The 23,849-nt window shown below is 47.2% G+C and overlaps 1 protein-coding gene across 3 annotated transcripts in view; it reads right to left on the reverse strand.

Annotated features, from left to right (window-relative positions):
• Positions 1–23,849, reverse strand: part of LOC144124530 (very long-chain specific acyl-CoA dehydrogenase, mitochondrial-like) — a 94,143-nt gene that overhangs the window by 43,768 nt on the left and 26,526 nt on the right. For 2 of the 3 annotated variants that reach the window (XM_077657270.1, XM_077657272.1), the window contains exons 5-8: positions 17,655–17,858; positions 17,275–17,406; positions 10,140–10,253; positions 225–422 (exon numbers count right to left, since the gene is read on the reverse strand). In XM_077657270.1, the coding sequence (XP_077513396.1) occupies positions 225–422; positions 10,140–10,253; positions 17,275–17,406; positions 17,655–17,858 (648 nt within the window). The remainder of the gene's footprint in view (positions 1–224; positions 423–10,139; positions 10,254–17,274; positions 17,407–17,654; positions 17,859–23,849) is intronic. The other variant, XM_077657271.1, reaches the window with a different exon arrangement.

The raw sequence follows: 23,849 nt of genomic DNA on the forward strand, positions 1-23,849 counted from the left end.
CTTTATTGTCTGCATGGAAACTATTTCCTGCCTGTCACAAGACACAGAACAAAGGCAGACATTAGGCATGGTGGCTGGTACCACCAGGTACTTCCTTGCTGGCAGAGTGATAGCAGAGGCTATTATCAACAGGCACGTGATGCACTGTAGGCAAAATGCGACACGACAGCTAGAATGACACTGCCGAGAATGCCCGAGAGTGGAAGAAGTACTATGCCCCTCACCTTGAAGCCGTCCCCCACGTTGCCAAGCACGTTCTCCACGGGCACCTTGGTGTCCTCAAAGTGCACGGTGGCTGTGTTGGAGCCCTTGATGCCCATCTTCTTCTCGGGGGGCCCCGAGGTGACGCCACCAAACGAGCGCTCCACGATGAACGCCGTCATCCGGTCACGCACCTCGCCCGAGTCCAGCTTGACAGGAGTCTGCAAAAATGCATCACAAGGTCCCTTTTCAGCTTTCCTCTGCTCACAGTGCCAGTGCTGTTCTTCCAAGGCTTGAGCACAACATCCTGTATGATGCAAGCACCTCGGGGCCACTCCTACGTGACTTGGTGGCTGCAGCAACAACCTTCGAAGAAAACTGTGCACCTGCTTTTTTCCCAAACCTTCTACAGAGACACCACAAGTGCTGAGAGAGTGCTGAGAACACTGACAGCACTTCTACACAATGACAGCAGCACTGCAGACATTTTCAGTGGCACACCTTAACCCCTTAACTTTAACCTTAACCATAAAAGCTTAACCTTCTGACATGCGTTTTGTTAAGATCGAAATGAATGGCAATAATTCCTATTTTGAAAGTGCACATTACGCTTGAAATTGCAAAAAAGAAAAAACGATGTTACTACTGGTGGCAAAATATGCATGCACTAAGGTGGCGGATGACGTGCTACGCTCCCACAGTTTCACAAATATTATTTACTGCGTTCGCTATATGGCATAAGAAGCCGCTTGTTTATTTCTGAAGGATACGAAATTCACCTGAAGCAAAAAAATAATTGCAAGTTGCGGGCCACTCTCAGAAAAACTATTAAAAGTGTAATGTAGCCCAGCTGCCTGCAGCCTTTTTGTCAGTATTGATACAGTTCACCAATAGTACAAGTCACAAATCTTAAGCGGTTCTCAAAACAGTGCAGACAGCTAAGCTAAAGAATGGCAAAACAGCAACAACAGTCCTCTCGCATTACAGGAGACTGATGTAAAAGCATTTGGTAATGAGAGCTGTCCATGGGCTTTGACTACACTGCACTCCGGCACCCACCAACCGACTGATCGATTGACTGATTGATTGGAAGTCTGTCTCTAACTCACCTGACATTTCAACTGGCAAGAAATGTTAAATCGTTGCTTTTGGCACCCTCTCAGGCAGGGCTGGCATTGGCCACTGAGGCATTATGAACAGCTATTCCTTCGTGTATTACTATATTTGCATGATTGTAGTAGGTCGACCTATTTTTTCTAATTTGGAAATCTGAAGCGGGGGGGGGGGGGGGGGGGGGGGTCCACTTACAATCGAAACCAAAGCACAGCACTACAAATGGGATGCTAGCATCCCCACAAATGGGGATGCTAGATGCTACAGCGTGGTTGCAATTTTGCTTGCTCTATGGCTCCACTCAGTAGCATTCGGCTATTCTGCATGCATTTCAGAAATATTTTTTTTTTCTGCCTTTAACTGCGCACTCGGCACTCAAGGAAGTGTCAAAAGTTGATGGAAGGGCCACTGTCCCAATCACGGCAGCACCGCCACTCAGAATGGCAATACTTCCAGGGATTTTCTTTATCTGGCGGAAGAGCCAACATAGCTCAGGCGTAGTTTTTCTTTGCCTCTGTTTGATGCATTTGATGACTGCTGGCCATGTTTACCAGGTTTTAATGTAGTGCTTTGTCAATCATTATTTATGCTCCGGTTCCGGTAACCGGAGCAACATTCAAGATGGCCGTCATTCTTTACGCTGAAGAAAGAAAGCGAACTGGGCCACAAGTTCGACGTTTCAAAATGGGTGATGCAGGTGTGGCAGCTGCAGCAAGGCAAAACTTTCAGCTGTTCCACGCGATGCCGTGGTGCAGATGTTTGCAAAGTGGGGGATTTCGCTGGACGACGACATTAGAACGATGTGCTGCGGGACCTCAGCAGCGAAGGCGACGGAAGCGCTAGTGAGGACGATTGTGCAAGTGTGGACAAGTAGTCCATAACTAATACATTTCAATGTGAGAGCATTAAGGAGCTAAACGCCTGCGTCATCGTCGTCGCCGCTGTCGTCAACGTCGCCACAGTCTAAAGGCTGATTCACGTGCAAGTGACTGAGCGAACTGAGTGATTGAGCGCTGCGTCGCAGCAAAAATTTTTTTAACTTGTTGGGTTCTTGCTGCTCGAGCTCTTCGACCCGTCGCAACGATTCAAAACAGGATTTTGCAACGCAGCGTGTCACATATATTAAGGACCCTAAAATAAATTTTAAAGGAAAAAGGTGTGAAGAAGACGACGCGAATTAACCGAAGAATAAAGAAGAGGAAGAAGAAGCATTCGTTGATGTGGAGAGCGATGATTGGTGGAGAAGCATTTGGTGCGGTGGAGAGAGATGATTGGTGGAGAAGAGAAGAAGACGACGACAAGGCTTACGTGGACTAACACCGAGGCTATAAAAGGGCGACTGAGAGCGAGGCACTGGGGGGAACAGCAGAGAAGCGGAGGCTCCGGCGGGTCAGGGACACTGGTTGGAAGAGAGCGACGCCGGCTACTGCTCCGGTGAGCTTGCGTTCTACGACTCCGCATCATGGACTTCCTGCCGTGCCTGAGCCCGTTCCGGGGAGTCAACAGAGGACGCTGTCACCTGCTACGGCCAGGGGTATCTCCAGCGCTGTTGCCACCCATCCGGGTGCTGCCCCCAACGCCAACAACACCGGCATCACCTCCATGGGCGCTTAGACCTCGAGCTTGTACGACGCAGCCAGCGACGCCAGCCCGAGCATGTCGAACACCGCCAGCGACGCCAGCCCAAGCACAGGGAACGCCGCCTCGACGCCGCCTACTGGATCCATACAACACCGCAGCCACACCGAACCAACCGTGAGCACGAACGCCGACCGCTAATAGTAGGACACTAGTAGTAGACGCTAGGAGTAGTGTGCCCGGGTCGTGTGTATTTATAGTCTTTGTGTTTCGTGTTAGTTGTGTTAGTTTTGTGTTCTAGTATGTGTGCCACGTAGAGTGTATTAAATGTGCGTTTGTGTGGGTACACCCGTCGCCTAGTCCATTCTTTCGGTCCGAGTGTTCTCCGGAGAGATCCGTGACACAGCGGCACATTCGCTTGCATGTGAAACAGACTTAAAGGGCCACAGAAAGGGGTGTTTGAGCTTGGCTTTAAAATAATTGCACTATGTAGAGTACAGGCCACCGAGCGTCCATGCCGCGTACAAGACCTCAAAAGCGAGCGGGAAATTTACAATACATTTTTAAAAATTCCCGTTTTCGCACCTCGCGGTGACGCACGGTGCCGGGCTTTCGCACGAAAGCCTGGCATACGACGTCACATCGTGCAAATGACGTGAGCAGCTGGGGGTTATCATTGGTTCACAGCGCCAAATTCTTTCAGACATCACGCGCTGCCGCGGCCACTCCACGCATGCCGCAGCCGGCAGAGGTAGGGGAGGGGCCGAGTGAGTGGGGCCGGCGGAGGAGCGCTGCTGTTTTGCCGTGAGAGAGGAGAGGGAAAGGCGCGAAGACGCGGAAGTTCAAATTTTGTCTGCATATAACTCAGCTTCCACAAAACGCATTAATATAATTCTCGCTGGAGGATAATTATGAACCGTCGTCTTTTAACACCCCATACATATCGCACGTTTAATGAGAGCCCCTGCCAGGGTCCCTTTAAGGCTGCCACTTCGTGCTGACCTTCAGCAGCTGCTCCGTCAACGTGCAGAGCCGCCACCCCCCCTCTGCCCTCGGCGGCCGATGGCGGCTGCTGATAAGCGGCAGCGGCAGCAAAAGCTATTACACTCTACTCTTAAAGGCGTGGCTTAAGCACCCTCCTAGTTTCTCATTTTGGAATGTGCCCACGAGCACACCCTGCCTTTTTTTTTCCTGCCATGCAATATTGGCGGGGTGTCGACTAATACTCGTGTAAATATGGTAGTCAAGTATGAGCGGCAAAGAGTTACAATGCTCTTCGTTCTGATTTTCGAAGTGGCTAACACTGCTGTGAGAACCTCACAAGTGTGGCGAAAACTGTTACCCTCAGACACTTCCTTAGGCAGCATCAGGAGCTCTTCGCAACCCTCGCTGAAGCAATTGAGAAGTGCCAGAACTGACGACACGGATCTTCGCATGCTGTCCCCATGAACTCAAGGTTGCTACTGAAGCAGCATTCAGATTGGGCCCACAAGCCAGCGCTATCATGGGGGCTCACCAACGTTGCACAAATGCTCCCCCCCTTCACCATGCTGCCCCACCCCTTCTTCTGGACAAGTGAAGCAGCATTCAGATTGGGCCCACAAGCCAGCGCTATCATGGGGGCTCACCAACGTTGCACAAATGCTCCCCCCCCCCCCCCTTCACCATGCTGCCCCCCCCCCCTCCCCCCTTCACCATGCTGCCCCACCCCTTCTTCTGGACAAGTGGATCGCGCACTTGCCATCTAAGGCGCCCCACTCCACCCCCAGCTGTCATGGCGCCAGTGTGTTTCAGACGCTAGTGCCTGGTGGTGGAAACCAGAGCATAAGGAGAGAAGGCAACTGGTGGATTGTTTTCCCACTCTGTGTTGTGGTGCAGTGCACTGGGATGTTGGCAATAGAGCACTAAGTATGGAGTAGCATGCGCAAGTGATTTTTACTGCTGTCACTCTCATTTTCTGCCGTCAAATATCTTACACACAAGCAAGTGAGCTAGCATATTTGTCTCACTAGTGCACATCTTTTGCACCTCCTGGAACATATTTGCCACAGGAGGGTGGGTGACTTGGCAGCAAGTGTGCCATGCAGATGAGCACCCCCTTGGTGTGTAACCTTTTGTTGTCACCACAAATGGCTGGAAATGCACCAGGATAAGGGGCAGAGTGACTGCGGGCGAGAATGCACATCAGCCATACAGCGTGTGTGTGTCTTCAAGTGCAAATGCACATCTGAAAATGCAGACTTTTTCAAGTCCGAATGAATATTTCTCTTCTTTAATAATTATTGCATGACCTTTCCTCCACAGGTGAGATATCAATGACACATGGAAGTAAAAAAAAACATCCAACTTAATATTCTGTGTTTCTTTCTATACTGCAATATGATTATGGAAATCAATGCCACACATGACGCCCCGCATTAAAACATTGGAATGTCTCAATTGTCTTTGGGCAATCACCGCTCTATGTCCTTTATATGTACAGGAAGATCCACTCTTAGGGTGAACATGAGAGTGCATGTGTCAGTGCTCTTCAGAGCACCCATGTGTCCGACACAGCTGCGCATCGAAGCAAAGTGGCGCACAGCCAGAAGGACGAGGAGGTGGTGCATTGCACTGTCTGCCACTTAACTTCAATGCACAACCAGGACGGATGCATGGGCGCTTTGAAGAGCGTGGACACATACATGTTCACTCTAAGAGTGAATCGCCCTGTACAGTCAAACTTCATTATTTAAGAAATTCTGGTAATTTGGCCTCTCTGCTCCCTTCCATCAAAAATGTACATAAGTCAATGGCACCACACACTTGTTAATTCAGAGTAAAATCGCATGTGCACCGGTTAAGTCGGACTGAAGAAATGCAAGGAACAGCACAGAAGTCAGTTTTCGAGACGTGGAAACCACCCTCCCCGAAACCGAAAATGTATGAGGGGCAGTGCTGTTACAGTAAAATCTTGCTCATACGGACCCTATTTTTTCAGAAATTCGGACTGCCACTGGAGACCCGCCAAACACCCATGCAAGTCTATGGCGTCGTGACTCGTAAGCTCATTTTTTGGACACTGCGGGGCTCACATCGGTTAAGCCGTACAAGCACCCGAAGAGGTGCCATGTTGAGATATGATGTGCTCGACAGGCGATCGTCCAGATATTCGTCCAGTGGCCTGAACTACATATAACATTTTCGCCCGCGCCCCTCTGATCTGTGCACAGAGGCAGGAGTATTCAGGGTCAGCAGGTCCCCTTCGATAGGCCGAGAGAGAGTCTGACCGCTCAGTTTTGTTTTTGGAGCTTCATTGCCAGTTGTCGCCAGCCCACGGCGACGGTGGCTATCGGCTGCACATATCAGCGAGCCAGCCAAGCCACACACTGTTATGACATTACCTTGTTGCTGATCATTTTTTGTTTGTTTTTCGAAGGCACCTTGCCGGTCTGGCGCCAATGTACACTTCCCTTGCTTCCATCTGCATGGTATTTCCGTTCCTCCAGTGCGGCAAAACTGCGCGCTCATCACGTGCCATTTGCTGTTCGTGCACTGAAGCCTCCTCACATTAGACGACACATGTGAAGAAGCTCCAGTGTTACAGTTTTGGGCATTGAAAGGAACCGCGGAGAACCTTAGCACTGTGCAGCAGTTCTGCTTGCGCCACTCCTGATAGTGTGTGCAAATTAAGCATTCGGTGGAAGAACGAGAAATCGCTGTTGTTTTCGTCTTAAAAGGAGACAGAAGTTGCCCACATTCCCAAAAAATAAATTTTGCTTTCACTCAAACGATTTTTGACAGTTTTGGGGGCCATTCGATAATTTGACATTCAGATAATATGGACGTCTCTTCCACTCCTTTTAAGTCCGAATTAACGACGTTTTACTGTATACTGAATATCATATACCATATCAGCACTGGACACAGTACAAAGCTTATCAGAACAAATTAAATAGCGATCTTAGAACTGCTAAAGACAGGTACTACAGTAGAATCTCGGTGATACGAATCTCACGGGGTCGCTATAAAATTCGTATCATCCGAAATTTTGTATCATCCAAACGAACAAAATTCACATGCAGAAGCATAGAAATTGCATGCACGCAGATCTGTTTACGGCTGACGGGATTTTTTCATGGCCATGCGGCCATGCTACTCAAGGTGCGTTTCGCTCAGTTAGCTATATGGATTTCGGAGATGTGAGGGCTGCTCACTGCTCGCGGTGCATGCCGCGTGATCGGCGATCGTGATTTCGGAGATGTGAAGACTGCGCATTGCCACTACTGCGATTGCCACTACATGCGATTAGCGATTGCAATTTCAGTGATGTGAGCGCCGCGCACTGCTGCTCACTGCTCGTGGTGCATATAGCACGACTAGCAATCGCAATTTCGGCGATGTCGGTGCTGCGCGCCGCCGCTCGCTGTGTGTACCGCGCGATTAGCGATCGCGATTTCGGCGATGTGAGGGCAGCACACCACCATTCAGGACTTAGGTGCGCATCGCACAATTACCGATTGTGACATTGACGATGTGCGGGCAGCGCTTAGTGCTCAAGGGTGCGATCTCGACTCGCGTGTTCGTACCATCTGATGTGGCGCAGGAGAGAGTTCGGAACATCCGGAATTCCGCACGTTGTGCACGGTGAACTCCGGCCGGGGAATTTTACTGATTCGTATCATCGCAAAATTCGTATCAACCGTGTTCGTATCACCGAGATGTTACTGTACACTGATATCTTTAAGGGTAGTAGTGATCGTACTGATATCCTATGGAAACATCTTTCCAACATCATTAACTCTTCAAATACGACGAAAGCTCCTGATAATTTAACGGTGGATGGTGTTGAGCTAAACCGACCTAGCTAATGTATTTAATGATTTCTTCCTAGATAACTCGTGATCGCAGTGTAACCCGGAAGTGATAGAATATCTTGAACTGAACAACCCACACAGTATCTTCCTCACTACAGTTGACAACGAAAAAGTTCAATCAATTCTCATGCAGCTATGAAACAGCACATCACGTGATCCGAACAGACTTCAGATTTCTCCTGTGAAGCATGTTATATATATGATTTCACCTCCATTGACTCATATCTTTAATCTGTGCATTCAAACTGGTACTTTCCCAATGCAAATGCAACTATAGGCCAATATCCCTTTTACCTGTTTCTTCCAAAGGACCTGAGAAGGTCATTGCTAAACGTCTGCATCAATTTTTCGATCACCACAGTATTATCACCCGTTCTCAACACTGCTTCCAAAAAGGTCTGTCAACTGAAACTGCATTAGTAGCCCAAAAAGAATTTATGTTAGAAAACTTTGAGGGGAAAGAGATTGTACTAGGTGTCTTTATAGATTTTAGAAAGGCTTTTGACAGCATTAGTCATGACACTCCTCTTGGAAAAAGTCAGAGGTATGGCATCAGGGGCCATGTTCTGGAGCTAATTCGATCTTATTTATTCCATAAATATCAATACGTCGGTATCAATGGGTGCTCCTCCCGCATAACTCAAATCAAAACTGGCGTCCCGCAAGGGAGTATTTTGGGCCCACTTCTGTTTAACTTATATATCAATGATATCGCTAATGTTAATAATAGATACTTTATAATATGCATGGACGACACAAGCATATTCTTTAGTGGTTACTGCCCAGATGACCTCATTACCCTCGGAAATAATACTCTTTCAGTGCTTGTCCACTGGTAAAATGTAACGCACTGCAAATAAACGTTTCAAAAACCAAAGCAATGTTTTTTCCACCAAAAGGAAAGGTACTGAGCTTCTCCAGAGAACTTCGCTATGCCTCGAGCACTATAGGAAGTGTTAGCAGCTTTTAAGCTTTAGGAATCTGGTTCACAGAAAAAACTGCTCTGGAGTGCAAATGTAGATCATGTATGCCTTTAAGTTGCTCGTGTAGTTGGCATACTAATCTCAGTATTGGCATTCTTTTTTGGCTAAAATTAAGTTGCTTCTATTTCAAACCCTCTTCATGTCGCATTCACAGGATTGTAACGTAGTGTGGGGAACTGCTCCTGCTCCACAAAGCACTCATCAAAATGTCTGCCTCCTTCAAAGGAAAGCTTAAAGAATTACTCTCATCCTATCTTATGATCCTCCCTCCGCGCACCTTTTCCACAACAGCAATATGCACCGCGAATATTCAATCTTTTCGATATATGTCTGTCATTATGCTACAGGCAGGAAATTCGGGACAAAGTATCAACTCTATCTCAACTCTATCACAAGCTAACTATGGGCTGCTGCAGATGCTCAGATATAGACTTCCAGCATTACTCAACCGTCTCATTGATGCAGGCATTGATGGTAATAAAAGCAGCACGCCGACCTCCTAGGTTCTTGCCAAATGATTGTCGCATTTAGTTTATGGTTTGTTTTACGGCTTTATGCTAAGCCTTGATTATGTGTTTTGGCTAAATGTGAAATATCTAGTATGGGGAAACGTAGTCTAGTAGGCAAAGATTGTCATCACCATAGGTGTTAATTCTTTTGCACCCTGCCTCTGTTTTTACATTTGTGTATAAGGAACCTTGCTATTGTTTTTCTTTTTCTTTTTTTCACCTAAGTTTACAGCCAATGTGTTGCTACATTATTATTAAGGGCTATTATCTATGTATGCAGATTGCTTCAATGTTGTATATAGTCCTCACCCAGAATTTTAAATTCTTATTGGTTTTATGTGTAATAGTGCGCTACTTGGAGTGTGTTGCAAAGGTAGGACTGTTTTTCTTTAGAATGTCAAATATGCTTGAGGTTTATGTATCCTTTCTTTGTTTTTATGAGGCCAATAGTGTCATTGTTGCCGAACGTTGTGGGTCTCGGGAGCTTGTCAAGCTGCAGTTTTTTTTCCTGAGGCCGACTGCTCTTTGAAACGGAAATGAAATGAAATGAAATTTAAGGCCCAGAAACTAGCTTCAACATTTCATTTTTAATTGCAAATAAGAAGCACATCTGTACAGCTGCTTATGTTTTTCGTACTTTTTTACTTGCATGCACAATGCTGCATTCAACCGAGAGGACAGGATAAAGTGACATACATTCGGCAGCACTAAACTGCTGACAAAAGCTTGCACAGTAAGTGCCACATCAGTAATAGGACATGTCAGGAGCCAGCACCCCTATAAATATCAGTTAAACTACCTCCCCATAATGCAACTTTGGCGGCAGCAGTTTTGAAGCAGTCCCCCTGATTCCTTCCTACTCAGCCCACAAGATGCATTGCCAAATAGTGCCTACTTGCCTTAGCAAACACAGTGAAGACGTCTGCAATGCCACCATTGCTGATCCAAATCTTGCCACCGTTGAGGATATAGTGCTTCCCGTCTGGAGACAGCTCAGCCCGTGTCTTGATAGACTGCACAAAACAGCACCTATGCACATTAAAATGGCGGTACAACTAAGTCAGTTTAAGCATGAACACCTCTACTCTGTTGTTTTTCAGCAGCGCAGGGGACAAAGGACGAGACAAGTGCACAGACACGGCGCTGAACTTACAACTGGTTTTTAGAGAGGCGATTTCCACTACTTAAATACAGCGGCAACCAATCTCAAATGAAAAGACAGATGCACAAAACAGATTGGCGATAATGACAATTCCTGAGCACAGGTCTACAGTGGCACAAGACCAGCTGCGCACATTTTTCTATTCTCATCAAAGAAATGTAGTTCTTTATCAGACAGAGCTATTGAGGCAACGATTACGCATTCATCTTTGAATCTGGATTTCATGGGCTTCAATGATTTCACGAGTGATTTCTGTTCTATTATCTGACAGCACTCGGCACTGACTGAAAACAGGATAATACGGTGCTTTCTTGTTCTTTTTTCTTTCCTCTGTGCAGTCTCTGCAATGAATGCCAAAGTGACGGGATGCGGTGCCGCTCACATTGTTGTTGTGTTCCTGCAGCCGGTTGTTGAGGCAACGGCCAGTTTGTCCCGTGTAGTGCTTGCCACATGAAAGCGGAAACCTGTACACAACATTGTTGCTACATGGTACAAAACCTTTTTGGTGTTTCTTATTGCAGCCTACCATCCTTGCATTGCTGCTGTTTACAATACGGCAGAGTTTGGAGAGCTTATCAGGCGCGAAAAAAACAACATTTACATCGGCACGCGCGCCCACCCTTTTCAGATTATGTGAAATGCGGTGTAGATGAGGAATAACCACACACTTTATTTTTTCTTCCTTGAGCCTTTCAGTGGAATCTCTACAGCCTGAATTAATGATTTCTCTTAAAAGGTTCTCTGATAAGAGGTTCTCTGATAGAGGCTCTTAAAAGGTTCTCCGACAGCACTCAGTAACGAGTGCTGTCAGATAATAGAACAAAAATGACTCGTGAAATCACTGAAGCCCATGAAATCCATAGATTCAAAGATGAATGCGTAAGCATTGCCTCAATAGCTCTGTCTGATAAACAACTACATTTCCTTGATGAGAATAGAAAAACGTGCGCAACTTGTCTTGTGCCACTGTAGACCTGTGCTCAGGAATTGTCATTATCACCAATCTGTTCTGTGTATGTGTCTTTTCATTTGAGATTGGTTGCCACTGTATTTAAGTAGTGGAAATCGCCTCAATAAAAACCAGTTGTAAGTTCAGCGCCGTGTCTGTGCACTTGTCTCGTCCTTTGTCCCCTGCGCTGCTGAAAAACAATGTCACACCAACTTGCCCAAGCTTCTACAGTATCCCCTCTACCCTGCCCCTGCTACATGTATCAGTGTGCCACAGGACCCACCAAATTTGGCTGTGGACCCACACACTTGTTCTGTGCCCTTCGTCTGCCCAGAGTGCACAAAACATCCTCCACGAAGCCGGCTGCACTTGGATCAAGAGTATAGCCACATGAAGTACAGCGCTCCTCCACTGGCCCCAGCCACTCGGCCCAACCCACTCGACCCAACCTGCTCGGACCAACCCGCTCGGACTTACCCGCTCGGACCAACCCGCTCCACTCGGTCCTTCCGCCAGCTGTGACACGCATGAGAATCTGCCTTTGAGTCCACCACGGTGGCTCAGTGGTTATGGCGCTCGACTTCTGACCCGAAACACACAGATTCGCTCCCAGTCGCGGCAGTCGCATTTCGACGGAGATGGATGCTTGAGGCCCATGTACTGTTCAATGTCAGTGCATGTTAAGGAGAGACACGGGTCTTTAGATGATCAAAAAATGCGAAAATTCCGATTTTGCAAAAATGACACATTCGGGATCAATACAACCTAAAAGTTTATGCCTAAAAAATTTCCAGGTCTAAATTCAATTGTCACTTCCCTTGACTTTGCTTTGTCTTGGTTTTATTTGAAAGCTGGGCCCCTTCTCCACTAGCTGGTATAACTCCCTGCTGCGAAATTTTTTGGAACGTCTGCATACCGGTGTTTTTGAAGCCTCTACAATGACCTCTGAATGACTGACATGCGCACCTCAATTGGGATTTTCTCACCTTCATTTTATTTTTGCCAACAAGACTAGCCTTATGGAACTTATTATGTTTTTATGCCACAATTTTAATTAACCTTATACTGTTGAATTCAGAAACAGCTAAACTGTGGAGCTATGCTGTCTTTGTTTGGCCGAGTCAAACATTTCAAAATTTGTGAACTATAATGTCACCTAACTATACTTCATAATTACGGTGCTTGGACAAAATTTAACATTTTTATACGGCGATATACTTCAAGAACAATATAATTACCATAGCTCTAGATGGCAGGTTTTTGTCTACAGCCCCTTTTCAATCAAAACCAACAAATGTAAAAGGAGTCTCAACGACCCGCAAAAATTTAACTAAATAGCTTGAAGTTATTTTGCCATAATATTCTAATTAATTGAGATATACCGAAACAAATCATAGCTTTTAAAACAGAAAGAGGAAACACATTATAATTTCATTACGATATCTTTAACAATAAAAATATTTATTTGAAGACCCGCATCTCCCCTTTAAGAACCCCAGGTGGTCGAAATTTCCACAGCCCTTCACTACGGCATCTCTCATAGCCCGAGTCGGTTTGGGACGTTAAACCCCATAAAACCATAAACCAAACCAAACAAGATGTGGCACCCTGTGGGGAGTGACGAAAATTCGTCTGCTACTGGTTGAAAACAAGCGACTGTGGGAGACGCATGTGCAGTCTGGCTCCACGGGGCTCCGAATGCACATACAGTGCGGCAAGTGTGTGCTTGACAGCTGCAGTCATCTGTCGCATGTGCCCCTATAGTCAGCTACAACTCAAGAATGCAGCAGCAAATGCTCCTCAAGAGAGGCTCCAGTTCTAGCTCTGCAGCAGAGGCAAAGCAGGAAAGGGAGAGGCGCCTTTGCCCTCAGCCCTAGCGACCCCAAACCGTCTCAATTTCTCTCCTTAACTAGAGTGCCTCGATGCACGTGGCGGGTAAGTGGGTGCACCTACCCTTAACCCCTCCGCACCCAAAGCCTGAACAATGAACACCCCATTCCCCGCAGCATGAAGACAAAAGCCTTTTTCATTCCCCTTTCTTGCCTAGTGTTTGCCTCATGAAAACCGGTCGATGCCATTGGCTGGAGGGCCTTTCTTTAAGGAGGTCTCCACTTCACTCTTGAGTTGCTACTTGGCAGCTATAGCTAATGTGAACTGCGAATACACAATAGCTGCCGCTTTGTTTTCAACCCGTTCAACTGGAGGAGAAGACGCGCGCATGCGCAAAGCGGCCGTGTGAAAAAGGCCTGTAGAGACACAGCTTCCTAACCCGCCGGAGCAACACGGCTGACTGGCCACGACCATGGTAGCAGTGAGGAACGTACTGACCAGTAGCCATTGTAGCAACGTTATGACACTTCTGCTCACCACACATGGTGGCACCGGCTGATAGGCCAAGCACCAATGAGAATAAAGAAATAGTTGACACTGGTACTCGGCCTGTTTGCCTGATCACATCATGCCCTGTCTAGCTTGTAGGGGATCCAGTCTCCGTCTCCGTACAGTGTGGTGACCTGCAAAACTGCACCTTCCCCCGGTCCGACACCATGGTGACCTTCTCGTCAGAATCGCAGTCTAATCTGCCACTGCCCACGTTCCAGCCCCGTGCCAACGGCACCTGGTTCCGACGCTTCAAGGCTGCATTCACGCTCAAGTATGGGACAATCCAGGAGCTCAAGTACGATATCCTAATTTACTATCTGCCTCCTGACCTGCAACGTCTCGCTCCTGTGTCGCCTGGTCCTCACCCCCATGATATGACCTCCAGGCAGCTGTGCTTAATCACTTCGGAGCCGTGTTACTCGTGTGCAAGCCAGTACCTGAGGCTGTCTTCAGCATTCCAGATCCATTCCCAGCCGATTCTTCGAGAGCACAGCCTCCTGGCTCTGACAACAAGGCATTACACTGCCTCAGCTACACGATCCCAGGTTAGCTGCCGTTCTGCGTTCAGGTCAGTGAGATGCTTGGCCTACCGCAATTTGCCACGTCATCGAACACAGTACCGCAAACACCTAGGACCTCGTTGCCCAGCTGCATTGGTGAGCGTCACGACCTCAATGTCCATACTGCGGAAACACTGTGTTGCCCAGCAATTCCACCTTTCCCACATCGTAGTCTACTGGCAGTGCTGTCTGCTGTGACTATTCTCCTTCAAGCTGAAACCATTTTTTGCGAAGTCCCAACTAATCCACGGCCCCTGAAGTTCAACTACTGCGTGAGAGCCCTTCCACAACTCCACAACCGTTTGTGGATTTGCAATCAACGCAAGCCATTGCCTACAGCAGCTTGCCGGAAACCGGCCTCCCACTCTCACCAGCCCAGATGACCTCAGGTCGGAAAAGCTCATTCACAGCCGTGGCCAATATCATCACCCCACGGCTCCTCGTCCATTTTCACCATGCTGGATGCTCCATTTCTGCAATGAGCAAAGCTACTGCCAAGCTCTCTTTCCTTTCTTCAATTGTGTTTCATGCTCTGGAGTCTAAGCACCTGCACCATGCATAGGAACGCATATGCCAATATCATCAGTGCCTGGAATCAGTTCCTGTGCTGATGTCCCTGCGCTGCTTCATCCATGTCGCCTAATGTCATTGGCGTTCAGCGGTTCATCAACTAACGCAACGAGCCCGATGCGCAGTCTCGTCGTATGGCCAGTGTTGCTTTCGAAGACTCTACAGCACACCCTCCACCCCGAGTGAACACTCTGCCTTCAGGGTGCCGCTTTGCACCCCCAACACGAAATGCCCAGTACCACCTTGGTAAACTGGCGCTGTGACCCCTATGGCTCAACCAAGCACGCCTACGTGAAGCCAACACTCTCAGTCCCATTACGCCTCCATGGAAGAGACCTGGACTTCTCACATCCCCACTTGTGCACGAAGTGCACTTTGTGCACAATGGCACCGGACTCCCTTTTGTACCATTTCTCCTTCTTCTTCCTCCTTTTTACAAGAGGGGGGAGCTATGTAGCGGCGCTGTCACCATCACCGGCACTGCACCACCTTTGCTCGCGACACGCACTGGCTGCTCGGCCATGCGCCAGAAGACAGAGTGAATAAAGAAGTAGCTGACATCTGGTACTTGGCCTGTTCGCCTCGTCTGCACTTCGTTTCCCCTGTATGTGATCTAGTCTCCGTTTCCCTACGCCTTCTCTTGACAGACATACGCAGATGCGCAACACGGAGGAGAGCGAGTTCCAAAAAGCAGCCCGAAAAAGGCTCATCGACTTTCGTGCGTAAACGTGGGTTCTCTGCACAATACAGAAGCGTATTAACTTGGCTCAGGTGTTCGTGACAACACAATGTAGTGATTGAGTGCGTTCATGTACTCTCCTCAGAATGTGTTTCAATAATTCGAACCTTCCAATAATTTGAACATTTTCCCCTGTCTGTTGAGGTTCGTATCAACAAGCTTTCACTGCACACAAAATTATGAAATTTTCGAAGCACCCAGGAAAGTTGGAACCCTGACTGATGCAATACAGTCGATGAGCGAAAATTCGGATGCCTGATTTTTCAGTCATGCTTGATTATTCAGACTTTCTCGTGGCACCGCGACATGGCCCACAGAGCCAGTGTATAAGAGCCACTGCACTTTCAGACGCACCGCTATTGACTGGCCGATTTTTCGAACCTCGTTCGCACTCGCCGCCAATACCCAAGCCACCATATAATGTGTAACAGTGGAACCTCATTAATTCAAACTGCAGGAGAGATCAAAAACTTGATCAAACAAAACGAAATTCAAGCTTAAAGGGAGCACTTGCGAGGCTGAAATTCTGCGCGAGTCAGCACATTGCGCCCGCATGGTTTTGAATTTGTACTGTTCTTGAACGTCGTCCGCCGCACAACTTGAACAGTAGTCAGAGTTCGCGGAGTTCATCTGTGCAGAGTTTTTCATCCCGAATACGAGAACAGGTACAGTGAAGCACGTGGGAGGCGCACGGCTTCACGAAGGCAGCGAGCGCGGAAGAAAATGGTGGTACATTTCAAAGCGAGCTTGGCGTACCCGTAGCAAAATGCACAGCAACCCAAACTTTTCCATTGTAAAACCGTAAACTGGCGTTTCGACGACACGCAGAACGCCTCTCATTATATGCAAGCCACCGCAGAATGCGCACCGCCGGATACGATGCCAATTTTGGCTATAGTCGCTAGGCCTAATTACCAAGGCCAACGCCAAAGGAACGCTTGCTTTGGCCGTTTTGTCGGTCCCTATTGTTTCGCCACCTTCGCGTTCTCGTTCCGGGCCCTTCGTACTGCGGGCGAAGCGCAGTTCCTACAACGATGTGTTCGCTTTTGCGTCTAGACTTTTTTCCAGCCCGTGCGTTCATAGGCGACATGTCGAGGGCAGCACAACCAGGCAGAGCTCATGAAAGCGGTCGCCGCCCATCGTCTGTGCACATGACGCGCGGCGAAATTTAGTCATGAGGAGCTTCAGAATGCGCCCAAAACTCCTTCCTGCCTTTACTCCGCCATAGTGGCAATAAGTTTGTGATTTTTTTTCAGTGAAATTTGATTTTCCGGACTGCCCAATTTTTTTGCTCGTTTTCGCGGTCCCTAGAGGGTCCGAAAAATCGATCACCGACTGTATATATCTCTGTGCGCTGGGTGCACGTAACAAATGCTAAGCAGTGCTTAAAAGTTATTCATCCCCCAATGCAATGCCATAATGCATGCTCGTGACTACTCCCCACATCTTTTTTAGAGCTTCTCAAGAGGAAAGGAAATGATGCATGTTTGACCATACTCACTACTCAGCAGCACGCGCTCTAAAAAATACCCAAGGAATCGCTTTCTATTGAACCAAACCGACTCTTACAGCTGCAGTGCATGCAATTCCGCTGTCCATAATACAGGACAAGTTTTCCATTCCTGGGTCTCAAGAGGATAACGACAGTTATCCCGGCTTTCCCTTTGCTCACCATGGCATCAGAGCCACTGCCTGGCTCAGTGAGGCAGTAGGCAGCCAGCTGCTCCCCCGCTGCTAGGCCAGGCAGGTATTTTCGCTTCTGCTCGTCCGTGCCAAACAGCAGGATGCCCTTGAAGCCAATTGACTGGGAAAGCGCAAAAGACTCTAGTTGTAGGGTGAGACAGAAGGCAGAGGTATACACTACATGCCAATGTCACCACTTGTCTGTATATAAAAAAAATTGTATGTGCATACAACCCTCACAAAACATAAAAACTACCTACTATACACATCTGCAAAGAGGAAGGCCTTCTTGCCTTGCACACGCATGTGCTGTTCCCTGTTGCCCAGCTTTGTTTCTCTGTACAGTTGTTACACCATTAACGCACGCACCTGGTGTGCCCCAAGGGTGATGCCCAAGGCCAGGTCGTACTGGCCAAGGGTCTCGCTGAGGCGTGCTGTCTGGCAGTTGGTGGCTCCAATACCCCCCAGCTCGGGGGGCACCTGCATGCCGAAGCCACCCATTGCCTTCAGTGCCTGCATCGTATCGTCTGAGATGCGCTCGTTGGCGTCGTTCCAATCTGCATTGTTCATTTCCTGCAGAAATGGTTGCACAAGACAGAAAGCAATGCATCCGATCACTGTGCATTAGCACTTGACTCGCAAATTTTTGCAGCAGCAATTTATATCGCTTTTAAATTAACGCATCAAAGCCAGTCACACTGCACAGTGGATTTCAAGGCATTTTACCCTACGAAACCTATCTGAACCCAACCATAACACTAAGAGCTGGACACAGCCCTCTACTCAGTCGACTGCATGCGCTTTTTCCATTGTCACGTAGGCTCTGCACATTGGTCATCATTTCAACGAGCGCATGAGCTGGCACTTCACGTAGACAAGTCTGATCACGCCATCATGGCAGCAATGCCAACCTTGCCTCTGAGTGGTAAAATGAGCAAGCTCCACAGCAGTTTGTGTCTTTTGAGAAATGGCTCCAGTGGTGGTTACGAGGGCAGAATCAGTTTGATTTATGCGGTTTAAAGTCTTAAAGTGACTCAGGCTGTAACGGCTGCCGTAGTGGAGAGCTCCGGATAATTGTGACCGCCTGGGATTCTTTAACGTGCACTGACATTGCGCAGCACACGGGCCTCTAAGTAAGCAATCGTGAAAGGTTATTGTGAAAGGTTTCGCGAAAGTAAGCCGCATGATAAAGAAACAGGCAAGCAATACGCAGCCAGTTTGTGCAGTTTTTTTGATCGATGGGTCGAGAAGTCGGGTACGGCCACAACGTAAAATGATTTGAATGACTTGGTGGTGGCCGAACAGTTCATGAGGAACTATCATAGTCGTCTGGCGATTTTCCTTCGCGAAAGAGAGTGCCAGATGATGGATAAAATGGCTGAGGCAGCAAACAATTTTCTAGAGGACTAGCGGCAAAGAAGCTTGTCTTCACTCAAAGAATGGTTCGAGGTGGGCATCCCGAGAGAAAAGGATGTTCCATCAGGTAGACAGTCTGGAAGGTGCCTCATTTGTAACCAACCTGGACATAAGGCTGCTGATTGCTGCTCTAACCCAAAACAGCTTTACTGCATGTATTGTCGAAAAACAGGGCATGATGTAAGTTCGTGCTCAAGGAAGCACAAAAACCAGAAGCAATCATCTTGTTGTGTTCAGCCTGAGAGCCTTGCTCCTGAAACGGTGTCCACAACAGCAGGTAGGCTTGAACCAGCTGAAGATAAAATGGTGATCGAACTTGTCCAGAAAAAGCCTGCAGACATACAACACATGCCTGTCCTAGAGGGAGAGCTCCGAGGACTACTCACACGTGTTTTACGGGGCAAGGAGAGCAATACGGTGGTTGTGTGGAGGGCCCTAGTTTCTGACTCAGCTCTAACTGGCTCGACATCTACGGTGTTCCTTGTTGATGGCAGTGGTCTGGAAGTGTCCGATGCACAAGTCTATATCGCTTCCCCTTATTTCACTGGCACGGCCCTGGTGAAGTGCATGGATGCACCATTGTACGATGTCATAATTGGAAATATACCAGAGGCCCGTGAGCCGTCAAATCCAGATATTAATTGGAAGGAATCGGAGGGCACTGCTATATTATGTCCTGGCACAGACAATGACGAGGTTTCCAGTGAAAATGGCGAAGTCGAGGGCCCAAAAGTTGTGTTGGCTGGAAAGGAAATTTCCCGACGAAGTAGGGAAAATACTGCTTTATACGTTGGTCCCATGCGGTTCACCAAGGAAATGCTAGAAAAAAAGCAAAGAGAGGATGGGTCATTGAAGGCGTGTTGGGTGAAAATAGGAAAGGTGGTGCATGGCAAGCATGGCACTTCAAACTCATATTCTGTCGAAAAGGGTTTGCTGTGCCGCCTCTATCATCTCACCCCTGGCAGAGAGGTTCGACAGGTAGTACTTCCAAAGTCTTGCCGATCACAGGTGTTAAGGCTTGCCCACGATAGCCCGTTGGCGGGGCATCAGGGCATTAAAAAGACTACAGATCGAGTTCTGGAAGATTTCTACTGGCCAGGAGTGCAGGAGGAGATTAAGAGGTATGTCAGGTCGTGCGACTCCTGTCAAAGGACGTGCCTGAAAGGAAAAGTACGGAAAGCTCCGTCGGGACGCATGTCTCTTATCGACACTACATTTGATTGGGTCGCTGTCGATATTATCGGTCCACTGTCGCCCACATCGGTGAAAGGGAATAGATATATTCTCACTCTCGTCCATTTTGCCACATCGTATCCCGACGCCGTAGCTTTGCCAAAGATAGATTCAGCAACCGTGGCGGAAGGGTTGGTGGAGATGTTTTCACGAATAGGTTTTCCGAGAGAGATCCTTTGTGACCAGGGCTCCTGTTTCAGTTCCGAAATGATGAGAGAGCTCAATGATCTCTTGGCGGCGAAACATCTCAGCACGACTCCTTACCATCCAATGTGCAATGGGATGGCGGAGAATGTTAATGGCACACTTATGCAGATGCTGCAGAAGCTCAGTCAGGAACAGCCGAAAACATGGAATCATTATATCGCTCCGTTTCTGTTCGCATGCAGAGAGGTGCCGCAGGCGAGTCTGGGGTTTTCTCCATTTGAGTTGATTTTTGGACGACACGTGCGAGGACCGCTCACAGTCCTCAGAGAGCTGTGGACCAGGGAAGAGCTGGGAGAAGACAGGAAGACGACATATGGTTACGTTCTTGGTCTAAGAGAACGTCTCGAGCTAACTGTGAGAGCGGCAGATCAAAATTTGTTTTGTGGCCAACAGTCTGAGAAAAGATGTGATAGGAGCAGCAAGAAGCGGCATTTAAGGGTTGGTGATCGAGCCCTCATTTTTTTTACGAGTAGCCCCAATAAACTCCTGATGCAGTGGTGTTATCCCTTTGTGGTTTCTGGAAAAAAGAATGACGTGGATTATTGGATCGACTTGGGCCACTCTAAGAAGCTCTGCCACATCAATATGCTCAAATGATACGAAGAGCGTGCGTCCCAAGATGCAGGCGTCATCTTGTGTCGTAATCGAAGAAGGTGACTCGGAAGAATAACTGCGTACCCTTAGCACGGACAACGGTAAAGGGATTTAAGCCATGCAGATTTCCACCAAGCTTGAAGACGACAAACAGCAGGAGATTCAGAGCTTACTGGACATGTATGCAGACATCTTTTCTGAGATTCCTTGGAAGACTACTGTAGTGGAGTGTCAACTCAGGCTCTCAACTTCTGAGGTTGTGAGTACCCCGCAATACCCGTTGCCTTTTGCCGAGAAGGACGTGGTCGAAAAGGAGATAGACGAAATGATCACATAAGGGGTCACTGAACGTTCATAATCTCCATACAATTCCCCCCATTCATTCTGATTAAAAAGAGAGACAACACCTATCGGACTTGCACCGACTTTTGTCGCGTCAATGATGTTCTTGTGTCTGATGCAGAGCCCATTCCAAGAACAGACGTAATATTTACAGAGGTTAGAACCAAGGTGTATGTTTCGAAATCTGACCTTGCTAAAGGCTACTGGCAAGTACCCTTGGAGGAAGCATGCACATGCACACGCGGAACGCTGGGCTGGCGCATGTAGCACTCCGCTGTCGACGCACCACACTCCAAAAAATTCCCCGAGGATTTGTTGTGCACCTCACACTGCAGCTTATGCTAAAAATAAATTGAAATTGTTCCACAAACAACTTTTTTAGAAATTTCACAATAACTACCTTTTTTCTCAGGCTCAGACATAAATTAAGGATCAAGGACCTTCAGATAAAAATATGTGAGATGGCTCATAATACACACCAGCTTCGTTGCTTGTGACATTTTTTTCGAGAAAAATACTCCACTGGAGCTCTAATCACATAATTACCAATTAGCTCAATTTTTTTCAAAAGAATCAGTACTGGTCGCTTTTGCGGCCTAGGACGTTTCGCATAGAATGATCCTAGAGCATCTAGTACAACTAACTGTTTTCATTTATCTTCAAAGCCCAGCACTAAAGACCTGATAAAATGTGGTTTGTTGTTAAAAAAGTTTTTGGATGGGCACTTGGTAACAATGGGATGGAGAGATGTTTCTGAAGAGAATGGATTTTTAGGACATACGTGCATGTAAGTGCGACTTTTTGATCCTCTAGAGTGGGCTCATTAGCTTCAACCTAAAAGGCCAGTTACCGGCGATGTTCTGTATGCTCCAGATGGTAGACGCAGACTAAGATTATCAACACGGTCTAATCATTTCAGGTAGGATCCTCTTGCTGAACCATAGACTGCGCACCCATAGTCTAGCTTAGAGGACACCAGAGAGTGTTAGATTTGCAAAAAGCAGGCTCTATGAGGCCCCCACCGTTTTTAGGAGAGCATTTCTACAACAGTGAGAGCTCTAAAAGCCTTCGTTTTAATGGTTTTTTTATGTGTGGATAAAATATGAGTTTCTTGTCAAAAGTGACTACTAAAAATTTGTGTTCTTGTTTAATTGCTAGTGCGGTTTGGTTCAGGTATAGATTAGGATCTACCTGTAGACCCTGTCGCAATGAGAACATAACAGCTACTGTTTTTTGAGGAGAGATCTTGAAACCATTTCTGCCTGCCCACGCAGCCAGTTTATTTACTGTCATTTGTATTTGTCTCTCACAGGTAGATATGCTGGCGGAAGTGCACGCTATCTGTAGGTCACCTACATAAACTGAATACATTATGGGCTTGGGTATTACTTTAGCTAAGGAATTCATTTTCACTAAGAGTGTCGTGCTCAGAATACACCCCTGGGTACGCTGTTCTCTTGGATGAAAGTCATGGAGAGAGTTGCTCCGAGGCGGACTCGGAATGTGCAGTTAGCCAGGAAGTCGTTCAATCAATTCAACATCCTGCCATGGAACCTAGCTCTGCTAGGTCACGAAGGATGCCGAACTTCGACGTAATATCATAAGCCTTCTCCAGGTCGAAGAAAACCCCGATACAGTGCTGCTTGTGGATGAACGCCTCCAGGATGAAGTTTTCTAGGCAGACAAGGTGATCAGTGGTTGAGCATGCTTTTTTAAATCCACATTGATGTAGGTCTGAAGTTGTCGGAATTCGAGTAGAGAGCTTAGTATAATGTTTACTACACTTTCGAAAGATTTAGCATGCATGCCTGCTCCGGAGGGATCCATTTCTTTGTGCTTCTGGAATGTTGTGTACTTTGATGAACTTGAGACATCAGCAAAATGCTCGCCCAATATGTTGGCCTGTTGTTCTAATGATGTTTGCGTACTGGGTGTTGTCAACAGTGTAAGTGTGAAAGGAGCCTGGTCACCAGTGAATTTATGAACTCTTTCCCACATTTTCTATGAGGGTACTAAACTGTCTACTGAGGATACAAATTTCTGCCAGGAGGTTTTCTGTGCATTTCTTCGAATATACCGTGCTCTAGCCTTAGCCCTCTTAAAGGTAAGCAATTTCTCTGCAGTCGGATACTGACAGAGAGCGCCCCATGCTTTGTTTTGCTGCTGTTTTTTTGCCAATGTGCATTCTTGCGTCCACCATACTTTGTTTCTTCTGTATGAGTCATGTTCGTAGAATAGCGAGTGTTTCAGCTGATATTATGCATGTAGTATACCTTTCATTAATTTCGTCTATGGTGAGCTCCTCACACAATTCCTTTTCCAGAGTGGCATTAGTTCTAAAATATGACCAGTCAGCGAGGTGAATTCTCCAACGCTGTTGTCTTGTGCAGAAGATGACAGGAGTAGACGATGATAGCCTGATGACAGCAGGTAGGTGATCACCTCCCAGCGTGTCATTTAAAAGATCCCATTCAAAATCAGCAAAATCAGATGGTAATATGAAAGCTAGATCGAGAAAGTTCATTTTTCCTGAGCTTGGCAATTGGCCAACAAAATGTACGCTTTTCTATATTTAAAAGACATACATTACTTGTGAGGATAAAATCTTCCAATTATTTGGCCCCTAGAGTCACAGTATTCGCTTCTCCAAAAAAGGGAGTGAGCGTTAAAATCCAACAGCTACCAGATATGGCTCTGGAACTTCATCGATCAGTTCTCATAGGCCACGGACTGTTAATGTGAAATGTGGAGGAAGATATACAGAACAGACTG

The sequence above is a fragment of the Amblyomma americanum genome, chromosome 3, assembly GCF_052857255.1.
Source record: "Amblyomma americanum isolate KBUSLIRL-KWMA chromosome 3, ASM5285725v1, whole genome shotgun sequence".
Classification (NCBI taxonomy): Eukaryota; Metazoa; Arthropoda; class Arachnida; order Ixodida; family Ixodidae; genus Amblyomma; species Amblyomma americanum.